Here is a 12,354-nt window from a genome sequence, read left to right on the forward strand (position 1 = left end):
GCAGTGCAAAATAACGTCCAATTTCATAACCTACATGCGCTGCGTTAGGGGCATATTGTGCGACTTTAACGTTGCATCAAACGCAACGTCCCACTGTGAAAGAGGTCTAAATGACTAACTGTACCAGATTTCTTTGCAAGTTTTGGAAACTTTACGTTTCTTCTTCAGGCACATTTCAGAAGTGGATCAGAACCATACAATATGATTCGGATTCAATTCTGAAACATGCCTGAAGAAGAAACTTAGGCTACGTTTCCACTAGCCTCTGCACACGGATGTGAGACGTGCGTCGGCACTTCCTGGTCTGCGTGTACGCAGACAAATCCCACAAGCGTGCCTTGCACAGCTATGGGATTCGCTGCCTCCCGCACAGAAAAGGAAGGCAATGTCAGACTAATCGCTAGGGCAAGCGATTCGGTCAGTGGCGCCATTATTTCCTATGGCAGAGTTTCCCCGTGCGCTTTGCCTGCAAGGAAACTCTGTGAATTCGGCCCAGTTTCCACGCTAGTGGAAACAGGCCCTTAAAGTTTAGAGAAACTTGCAAAGATATCTTGTACAGTTAGTCATTAAAGGTATCACCTAAACAGCTTTTGTTGTTATGTCTTCAGATTATGTCCATGACTGGCAACTGGCCAATCCCTTCTGTGATAACACTGTATATGGAAAAAGGCTTTTACATTCAAATTTTTGTTTCATTTTATTTTATATATAAACCTTCTGAAACACTTTTACATAAATTAACTCCTCTGAGACTAATATCTGATGTACAGTAAATTGTAATTCCTATAAAAATCCATAAACAACTTGTTTCACATAATTTACAAAAAGAAAAAAAAAAGGAAAAAGAAAAAAAGAAGAAAAAAGAAAAAAAAAACGGGTTTCCTTTGCTCAAACTTAAAGATAATTCTACTTGCAATAGTTCTTTTTTCCAAGGCAGACCATGTTAGCATTGTAAAATCTGTATGTAAAGTCACATGGTAGAGTTAAGTCACTTGTGCCAGTTAACGTCCTTGTCTCTTTATTGATTTTTTTTTCTTTCTTTTTTGTGTTTTTTTTTGTAGAAAGCAGCACGTTAAAAGCAGTTGAATTGTCTATAAACAGTAATTTTTGCTCCACGTTTCAAAAATGAACAATGATATATACCACATCCTATGCAGAGAGAAAGAGAGAGAAATCGAGAAACTACTCTTTGTAAGCAAAGGTCGACATCTGAATATTATTCAGAAACACTGTACAGATATTTTTGAATTTAAATACAGTGCCTGGATGAACGTACGTAAAGCCTACTGCAAAATCTATAGGCTTTATTCTCCAGTCCAAGTGCAGTGATATGCATATGTAAACATATTATCTTAAAGCAGATCACCTTTAAGGTCATTCATAAAAACAAAGGGGGTTTGCCAACAGCAGGTTTTCATTCCCCAGGAAGGCTCTTTTGTTCTCAGAGTCCAGTACAGATTGTGCTACAGAGAGGATATCTGAGCCAGAGTGTAGCGTAGGCTCAAATCGCTTTGCAGCAAAACAGTTTCCGTCTCCCTTTCAGAGGAAGCACATATGTTATGTCTCTTTGGCAGCCTCTGCAAGGCCAATGTGTTACCTTTTCCCAATCTCACTTTGTCTGAGAAACTGTATATTGTAAGAGCTGTCTGCTAACTCGGGGTATTGCTCCACAGAGAGTACATAGTACCCATCATATCCTTGTACTTTGCCGGCACTGAGAAGCTGTCTTTTCTCTCCTTCAGTCCACAACCTAGCACCTTCTTCCCCATCTCTCACCCTCTGCTGTTCCCTGGCCCAAGCATGGGAGAGCGCCCTTTGTCTTGCTTGCTCCAGGATGCGCGCTTTCTCCTCATCGAGCGTCATGCCGTAACGTACATGCAACGCAAGAGCACCATACTGCATTTCCACATCAGCAAATCTGCGAGTTCTGCCATTCACCACTGTGGTGGACTGGGACACTGTTACGTTGATTCCATTTTCCAAAGCTTTGCGTCCGCTGGTCAACCTCAAGGTTCCAAGATCACTTTCAGGCGTGATGGTTTTGATGAAGTAGTGGGTGTCTCTTCCTTCAATGGTGAAATGTAGGTTCTCCAGGTAAAAGGCATTGTTTAAAACTGCTGCAACCTTGATGCAATCCTCGTTTGCAATATTGAGCACGTTCGTGATAACTTTCCCTTCATTGACAGCCAGCATGACCCCTTTTCCGATGAGCGACTTCACCGTGGCGAACCAGAGCCATGACTTCTCCTCCCTGACTCTGTTTCTGCTGATCTGAATCTCCGGGATTTTCCCTAGAGCCAGGAAAGCCTTCGACTCTCTTGTCACCTGTTGCTGCACTCCAGAAATGGGCTGGAAAAGAAAAGAGCTAAGTTGTAAATAATGTACTTTTAAATTGGAGAAAGCAATAAAAATGTATTGCATTTTAGTCGTGCCAGCTTTGTGTTAACATTACTTGTATTTATAGGCAATAAGATTGAGTCATTTCACACTTCAAGCCCCGTTTCCCCATACTTATATTACCAAAATGTTTTACTTCACAATGAATATGTTATAGCGAACAGTGAACATTAATCACCATAAACCTTTGCATATTTGTATTTGAGATTCACATACAAGAGCAAATGAGAGAACCTAAATCTTGCTGTAAATCAGTTACAACATACATCATTGCTTTGGAGCTGCTTCTTAATTAGAGACGGTGACCTGCACTTTGGGAGAAGATTTCTGTGAAATGTGTGGCAGCAAAGTGAACAGATAAAGCAGATCCTTGATTGAGTTGTGCTGACAACCAAGACCATTTTTGACAACTCTACAGCACATCATAGATATACTAGGAAAAATGAGGCAGAGATCAAACTATTATCGTTCTGTAAGGGAAAACAAACAAAAAACAGGAACTTCTACACTGGTTATCTACTCTGGCCACTCAAAGTATCTTAAAGTGACCCTTCAGTAACAGGTTTATTATGAAGGCTGTTATGCTTATTTCCTTTAAACAATGCCAATTGCCCGCTGTCTTGTGGATTCTCTGCCTTTAATACTTCTCAGCTACTGATCCAGCGTGAGGTGCGCTGGCTGAAGCCGGCTACTTGCTTTAGTTCTAAAGGCCCTTACCCACTACTCAATTTTTCCGTCGACCAGAGATTTTTTGAGTGAAGAGCTTTCTTTTCTGTGATCTCGCGACTTGGACACAGGATTACATGAATGATGATTGGCGACATGCGACAGCAATGACTGTCACAGCAGATTGGATCTTTAAGACACCCTACGAAACCCTTGCAAAGTGCCGCAATCATTTGATCTCTCATTCGTGCCGTTGCATGATCTCGCATATGCCTACCAGCAGGATCCATCTTCCTGCCTCGTGAGGTGAGTATTCAGCTTAAGATTCTGACAGCGCTGAAGCCAAAAAGATCAGTAGGACAGCCAGGCAATTAGTGTTGTTTAAAAGGAAACACATATGGCAGCCTCCATAGAATGACTAAGTGAGTGCCACAGGTGAAATATGTGATGGGAAGATAAGGTTGCTCTCGTGGGTATTGACTTGATCATATAAAAAAGTTAAACCCCAATTCAGGCAGAAACATTTTACTAGACCTGTGTGGACTCTCAGTTGCACAGCTTGTTTTTCTCTGTATATATCCCGTAAGCTCCTTGATTAGCGAATATAAGAAATGAAAAAAAAAATAGTCATGGGCCACTGGCACTTACTATAGACTGCAATCTTTCTAGAAAGGTTCAAACTGTGCCTTCCACTTTACAGCCTGAACAGTGGGGATGAAGCAATCAAAGCAGCTACAGCAGCCCCACTCACAGAACCTGCAACCTAACTCATTGAACTCTGAGCTTCTGGTCATGTGACTTTCTGTAGATGAAGCCTAATTTCTGTTTGGGATCTTTTTTTTGGGATCTGTGCTGAGAAATAGGCTTCAATGTGACTCTAGTGAATGTCACTGCTGTTTAACACAAGCCCAAGTTTATTATTGCTGATGGCTGTTTTCTATTGTCTGGCAGTAACCAAGGGTGCAAATCCCTAGCCATGCATATGTATGGGAGGCTATGAGCACCAATGGCATAAGGAGCCCATAGCAAAGTCTCATAAACTGAAGACATCTAGCCAAGTTGGTGATTTGATTTTCTTCTATGGGAACAGCATGGCACACAATGTCGTGCTGTTCTCAGAGAAGGACTGGGAAAAATAGGACAAAAGTCCCATTGCTGTTCCCATGAGGGACTGAAAAATGGGACAAATGTGCAGAATCTGCCCAAATCATCCAATCAGGTTTCAGGTAATTAATGAAACAAGGATTCTATCCAATCTAGGCAACTGGTCCACTTTTGTTCCAGTTTCTTTTGCACGTGTTTTGATTTATCAGTTTCAATGTATCTCAATGAATGGAGGAAGAACGTTACCTTGTAGCAACCTGACTATTCTCATCTATTTCCTAATAGTATATGGGGAAAATGAAAAGGAGACTGTGATTGGTTGCTGTGACTATGACAGTTCATCCCTTGGATGGTTTGATGAAGGAGGACCAATATTTCACAAATGGCCTCACACTGTGCCTGATTGAGAATCTGATCAGAGTTAAAGGACTTGGAATGAATGCATGGTTTCGGGGGAACGTTCACATTTGTTTTATTGTCAAGGTTTGATGGATAGTTTCCGCTGTCCCTGGTGCTAGTAGCCTGCAGCTAATGAAAAGCCCGGCAAAGTATTAATGCCAGCCACTTTTTTCCTGGTCATTAGCACATAATACATGTATGTGTTCACCAATTAAGATGACTGTCATCTAGAAATCCGCAATTAAATTTAACACCGATATTTCATTTTTCCGACAAGTGAAATGAAACCCACTGTTCCCCACCGGCGCTTTGCCTTTCTTCTACCCCATATGCCATTTTCCAACATCTCAGCAAATGATTGCATTAAAATGATATTGGAATGTGTGTAAATACAGCAATCTTTTTCTCTTGCTAGAAGTAATTCAGCTCGATGTAGATGACAAGAACTTCTTATATCCATTTTATATTCATAATACATGTAATTCCCATGACTACAAATGAACTTTTTATTACCATGATATTACCAGCGCTCTTAATGCAAATAAAACATGCCTGGATAATGTTATATGAATGGAAAAATGAAGCACTCTTAGCCTTCTTTAAAGGAACCTTGTGTCACTAGTTTACATACTTAAACTGGTGAGAAGACTCTTTAAGGTATAAGAGAAGGCTTCACTTGCCCTTTCTTTCATCACAATGTGCTTGGTAGCTGAGAAGAACCTGCTGTATAAAGCAGGATGCACTGAATTACCATGCAATCATGTGTGCAAAATGTACGCAGTGAGTGAGGAATGCATCCTAAATAGAGGAGTGCCGCTACAATGTAAAGTAAAATTGCATTGTGTTTTATTGAAGTGTCTTGTAACCAGTTTTATTAGCTTAACGTACCACCAGAGGCGGCCTTAGAGTATGCGGGGCCTGGGGCGAGTGTCACATCCGGGGCCTAGAGCCATAAGTGTAGGCCATATACCGTATCGCCACGCTCATATAGCTAGTATAGTGCCCAGTATATAGCTAGTACAATGCCCAGTATATAGCTAGTATAGTGCCCAGTATATAGCTAGTATAGTAGTATAGTGCCCAGTATATAGCTAGTATAGTGCCCAGTATATAGCTAGTGTAGTAGTATAGTGCCCAGTATATAGCTAGTATAGTGCCCAGTATATAGCTAGTATAGTGCCCAGTACATAGCTAGTACAGTTCCCAGTATATAGCTAGTATAGTGCCCAGTACATAGCTAGTACAGTTCCCAGTATATAGCTAGTATAGTGCCCAGTATATAGCTAGTGTAGTAGTATAGTGCCCAGTATATAGCTAGTATAGTGCCCAGTATATAGCTAGTATAGTAGTATAGTGCCCAGTACATAGCTAGTACAGTGCCCAGTATATAGCTAGTATAGTGCCCAGTATATAGCTAGTATAGTGCCCAGTATATAGCTAGTATACTGCCAAGAATATAGCTAGTATAGTGCCCAGTACATAGCTAGAACAGTACCCAGTACATAGCTAGTACAGTGCCCAGTACATAGCTAGAACAGTACCCAGTACATAGCTAGTACAGTGCCCAGTATATAGCTAGTATAGTGCCCAGTATATAGCTAGTATACTGCCAAGAATATAGCTAGTATAGTGCCCAGTACATAGCTAGAACAGTACCCAGTACATAGCTAGTATAGTGCCCAGTATATAGCTAGTATAGTAGTATAGTGCCCAGTATATAGCTAGTACAGTGCCCAGTATATAGCCAGTAAAGTGCCCAGTATATAGCTAGTATACTGCCAAGAATATAGCTAGTACAGTGCCCAGTACATAGCTAGAACAGTACCCAGTACATAGCTAGTATAGTGCCCAGTACATAGCTAGTATAGCGCCCAGTACATAGCTAGTATATAATTATGCTCCCCCAGCCCCAGTGCCCTGCCCAAATTTACTAATATTAGCCCCTCAAATAATCCTACCTACCGGACCGGTATCTGCTCTGCCTGCCCTCTGCAATATGTCCGGACTCCGGCGGCTGCTGCAGACAGTGGCTCAGTCTGTGTCAGTCCGGGTTGGCTCTTCAGGTCGGGCTGCCATGGGGAGCGCTCTCTGCACATGCATATGACGTCAATCGTGACGTCACTCGCAGAGCGCACCCAGCAGCTGGGCAGAGGAGGAAAGGAACACGCAGCGCGCCGTCTGGATGCCGATGCGCTCCACATACAGGAAGCCAGGGGCTTTCAGGTCAGTGAGCGATCAGCAGTGAATATTAAAGGTGCGAGGGGCCTCTTCAGACGTGGAGTCTGGGGCGATTGCCCCACTTGCCCCCCCCCCCCCCAAAGGCCGGCTCTGCGTACCACTATCACGACAAAATGTAATGTCCATGTTTATACCTACATATAAAATGTACATTTGTTCCAGAGTAAAACACGCTATAAATTAATTTTTTCCTATGTTGCAATAGAATGTATATCTGACAGAGCTGAGAGGTTTTGGACTAGTCCATATCCTCATGGGGATTCTCAATGTTTTCTTTATCTTTGAAATACTTTCTGAAAGGAAGTTGCTCAGTCCAGCTTCCAAAAAGTGTACAAGCGAGAAAGGAGGCTGGCTGGCATCTTTGTATAGATCCTTTCCAGTGAGAACTTTTGTAAAGAATAAAGGTAATACTGAGAATCCACCATGAAGAGATGGACTAGTCCAAAATCTGTCAGATCTGTCATGACCTGGTCTGGATATACTTTTAAATTAGTTTATTACTGGTGCTGTGTGATTTTTGTTTTCACAGCACACAGCACCATCCTCCCCCCCTCCAGCTCCCCTTTGTGGCCTGTTCTAACAACAATTATGATTGGAGAGGAAGTGACTGTTCTTCCTCCCCAATGTGCGTACATAACTCTGCCCCCTCCACCTGCCGCTGCCTCTTTAGTTCCTTATGTGTTACACTGCACACAGTGCGCAGGGGAGCTGTGCTGTGTGCGGGCTTGTAGTAATTGAGGTCGGAAGAATATCCAACCTCAATTATCACAAGTCCGCACACAGCGCAGCTCCCGCTTCCATAAGGAACTAAAGTGGCAGGTGGAGGGGGCGGAGTTATGTACGCACAGCGGGGAGGAAGAACAGTCACTTCCTCCCCGATAATATCCGACAATCTGCCTCAGTCGAAGACTTTGACTGAGCAGAACGGGGGTTAGAGGGGGCACAGGAGGGGGAGGATGGTGCTGTGTAATAGTCACAGCACCAGCAATAAAGCAAATTTAAAAGTTTAAGGGGAGGGGGCAAGAGGGTAAGGGGTACTTTAAGTGCTTATTGTAAGAGACAACAACAGAGGAGAAAACTTATTTATAGTGCTTTTTGCTCTGATAGAAATATACTTTTTATAATCGTGTATTTAAAGGGGCACTATGGCGAAAAAATGTAAAATGTAAAATATGTTCAAACATATACAAATAAGAAGTACATTCTTTTCAGAGTAAAATGAACCATGAATTACTTTTCTCCTATGTTGCTGTCACTTACAGTAGGTAGTAGAAATCTGACAGAAGTGACAGGTTTTGGACTAGTCCATCTTTTTATAGGGGATTCTCAGCAAGGCTTTTATTCTGCATAAAGATATTCCCGAAAAAAGGATTTAAACAATGATGCTGGCCAGCTTCCCTGCTCCCTACACAGTTTTTTGGCAGTTGGACAGAGCAACTGCCATTCACTAAGTGCTTTTGAAAATAAATATATCCCTGAGAATCCACTATAAAGAGATGGACTAGTCCAAAACCTGTCGCTTCTGTCAGATTTCTACTACCTACTGTAAGTGACAGCAACATAGGAGAAAGGTAATTTATGGCTCATTTTACTCTGGAAAAATGCACTACTTATTTGTGTATGTTTGCACATATTTTAAAATTTACAGTTTTTCGCTGTAGTGCCCCTTTAAACATTTTACAATTTTGCATGATAGTAATCCTAGTAATGGGGTTTATTAGAGGAGTTTCCCCTTTTAAGTAAAAAGATGGTACTTGTCACACATGCAACAAAACAGAGGCTCCACTATTCCTTCACCCCCTTCCTTTGCTGCTTGCCAGATATGTTATCTGAACTTTCTTTCAGTTAAAGCCCACATCCTTTTTGAAATATATCAGATTAAGAAATGTGTTGTTGCCAACACTGCTAAGTGTTTTTTTTTCTGTTGTTTATTCACTGAAATCCATTAAAATTGCCATGCACAGAGAGTAGTGATATGTAAACAATGCAAATGTTGCTTCTATGATGTGCACTTTGCTATTTGCACAATAGGCATTTCACTAGTAACTTATGCTTTCTATACATAATGTGCGATGTGATATTTGTGCAACATGCGTTACATTGGTGGCATAAGCCCCCGTAAAACTGCTGCATGCACAAGGCATTCCCACTGCAACGTTTGCGATTTGCATAAATCACAAATGCACTGCATACAGCATTTTGTGGGTGATCAGGATGTGATTCCGTTCTCTTAAACTGGAATCACAGTCGCAAATCGCAGGAAAAAATCGCAAAATTACTACCACAAAGTCGCAATTGTGATTTGCGTTCCAAGTGGGAACTAGCCCTAATACTATTAGCCATAAGGTGGCCACTAACGGTCCAATTTCTAGCGAGAAATCGTTCGAGCGATCATAAATTCTGATCGGATTGGTTGAAAATAATCTCAGTTGATAAGCACAATCGATGATGCACGATTATAAAAAATAGTCGTCCAATTGGATTTTTGTCGAACCAAAATTTGGATTTTCTTGATTGGTTGTGATAGATAGGAAGCAAAGATTGGGTTGTTGATTGAGTAGTGAAAATGTTTCTTTCGAGCAGAATTTCTGATTGCTCGAACGATTTGTCGCTAGAAATTGTACCATTAGTGGCCACTTTTAAACCCTGAGCAAGCATGCAGATCAGATGTTAGACTCAAGTCTGAGACTGCATTTTCCCCTTATTTCAGGTTTGTGATGCATGAAAGATCAGCAGGACCTCCAGGAAACTGGTAGGGAAATAAATATGGCAGCTTCCATATCCCTCTTGCTTCAGTTGTCCTCTGAAAGCAAATGATTATTAATCCAGTGCTGGATTCCCCTGAAGATAGTCTAGGAAAACAGACATATTTCATATTCTGTCCTTATAGTAAACCAGTGAGGTGTAGAGCGATTCCACAATTTTGAAATAAACAAGTGTCAGAGGAAAATTAAACCAGCAGTTGGAAGAAGGCATTGTCACTTGAGAGGGGCAAAGTGGTTATGTCTTACATTAAGTCAATGGAATCTCCCGGGGAGAAATTTGTAAAGCGACTGTGAGGAGTTTGTCAGTCAGGCTGATCACTGTCAGAGCACACGCCGAGAGGAATGGCTTCTGCGCTCACCTAGCAGAAGTGATGGAAGACGGACTGATTTGGGCAGTGACCAGAATGTAGCATGGAAAATTCAATTTCCAGTTTGTGAAAATTATGAATTATCCTCTCACAGCGTTCTCACTCCTGAAGTATCTCCTGACGGAGGTATATCTCATACAGCAACATATCCCTGTTCAATTCCAGGCTCTGAATGAATGCAGATTTCAGCCATTTTTTTCTTACTATGTATTTCTTAAAAACAGATGATGAGGGGGAAATAAATCTTTTTTAATAGACACTTTGGGTATTTGTTAGTTGGCTTCAATGGCTTTCAATGACACACTAGGCGATTCGTACTGCAGCAGAATGAATGACACTTTTGGTACACACCGCTGTGAATTTGTAATATGATCACTCAGAAGCAGGACTGTGAGCTTTTTATTATAGCAATCTGTGGAAAACATCTCTCTGCTGACATTATACGTGTAAATACATAGTATAGGGTGATGCAACAATGGAGGCAACTATGACTGCCATGTGAGTGGAGGTGGGGTGGGGGGCACTGAAATGGGACAAGCAACGCCCGCTTTGCGTCCTCCTGGATGCTTGGTCATGCTGCGTTCCACAGTTAGTTGCCTGCATCCACGGCGTATGCTATGAGCGACATCATTGAATGGATGTACCGATGCTGTTTGAAGATGCAGCGGTGGCGAGAGTATCGTATTTTTTATCACTTTTTTGCTATATACTATATATCTTGAAGGGAGTGCCGCACGGTTGACCTATCTCTTATTGCAACATATGTTTATAAGATTGGTTGCCTATTTATAGAGAGGGAGCCAAAATATAGACTTACCCAAGAATCCTTTAATTTTTGTAGACACCCTTTCTGTATTCAAAAAGGTTAAAACAAAACAACTGATCCTGTAACATTTAGCATGGCCAATCTTTAAAGAAACAGTAGTACATTGGTCTTACACAATATTTTTGTGTGGCTGTTGTATACAGTTGTGAAATTGTGATTTAAATAAAATGTATGACAACTGCAAGCTAACAAAGGGATGTTATGCAGAAAGCATGTATTTAAAGGGAGTGGTATCATAGAAGAGGGTTACCAAAGGGCAAGTGTAACAGATGTATGTCACCAAAGGGCGTGCTAGGATACAAGCAAGTTACCAGTGCTCAGATGCAAACACCTTCTGCTGTGCTGGCCCTACTCTTTGGAATGTCTTGGCACACCCAATCAAGCCCAAACCCTGGAGGAGGTGTGTTTCCTGTAGGACTCCAGGTTAACATATCACTATATATGGGAAGATTAGGGTGCAGGACCTATCCATGACTGATTGAACCCAATGAAGCAAAATAACAGTGGGACACAACTCTTATGTCCTTTTGCCCTTTGTGTCTCTCCAATTCCAGAAGATAAAAATGATGCAGGAAAAAGAACAGTGTACTTACAGGAACATCATCCCATTGCTGACTCCTCAGAAGTTCGTAGGAGGGCTCATTCAAATCGAGTTTGGGAGCTGGAAAGCCAGGAATTGAATTGTGTAGATAAAACCCAAATGTCATCAGCCAGCTGTTAATTTCTAAAAGAGCATATAAATAGTATCACTTTCCAAGAAAACAACAAGGACATATGCTTAGACATAATGAATCATGATTAAAATCTACAACAAAACACATTCGGGATCAGCAGCTGTAACAAAAAATATGTTCAGAGCTAAAATTAAATAAATGCATCATTATGAAAACAACACCTAGGTGCAAGGATTTAAATAAGAACTGCAGTGAGCATTGTGTATGTAAAATGAACACATAATACATCCTCCAGAATACCAAACTACAGCCTGCCCGCATAAAAAGGTCACTCCACTCCTCCAGCTATCTGATCATTGAGATCAACTGATTTATCCAAAATCTAAAGCCTATTAACCCTTTAGCAGCCAATTTATTTAGAGCCTTTCAAGTGCTCCAGGCCAACTAATTCAGGCACTTTTTTATTTTTTCTTTGTTACATTTCCTTCCTTCTAATTAGTAATCCTGTAATGTGTATTTCTGGCCACTTGTCACTAGGGGGCAGTGTTAGACAATAACAGAGGACTTCTGCTTTTAGTTTCTATATTTTCTGCTAGTAGAAAGAGATCAAAGCACTCCAAGAATTTACAGCACAATGAGTTCTGCCCACTGTGGTTTAAAGCAGGGCACTAATCTCAAATGAGATATCTCTATTGAAGCTGCTAATGGGTTAATTTCATGGAGCCCTATATCCCAGCTTGAATGTGTTGGCCTTCATCAGTACAAGATTTGGATTGCTCTAGCTCTATGGGTTGGACTTCATGACTGTAATGGAATATTGCAGAGAACCTGAACCACTAGGATTTTTGTAGAGCTTCTCAGGCCCCGTTCACACTGCACGCGTTTCCAGTCGCGTTTTGGAAACATGTGCGGGAGGC

General features: G+C 41.4%; 1 protein-coding gene across 20 annotated transcripts in view; it reads right to left on the reverse strand.

The window, feature by feature from the left end:
- Positions 1-720: 720 nt before the first annotated feature.
- Positions 721-12,354, reverse strand: part of TENM3 (teneurin transmembrane protein 3) — a 1,708,801-nt gene continuing 1,697,167 nt past the window's right edge. For all 20 annotated transcript variants that reach the window (XM_068278748.1, XM_068278756.1, XM_068278759.1 and 17 more), the window contains 2 exons: positions 11,357-11,487; positions 721-2,349 (listed from right to left, as the gene is read on the reverse strand). In XM_068278748.1, the coding sequence (XP_068134849.1) occupies positions 1,594-2,349; positions 11,357-11,487 (887 nt within the window). In that variant the 3' untranslated portion in view covers positions 721-1,593. The remainder of the gene's footprint in view (positions 2,350-11,356; positions 11,488-12,354) is intronic.

This window comes from Hyperolius riggenbachi, chromosome 1, assembly GCF_040937935.1.
Source record: "Hyperolius riggenbachi isolate aHypRig1 chromosome 1, aHypRig1.pri, whole genome shotgun sequence".
NCBI lineage: Eukaryota > Metazoa > Chordata > Amphibia > Anura > Hyperoliidae > Hyperolius > Hyperolius riggenbachi.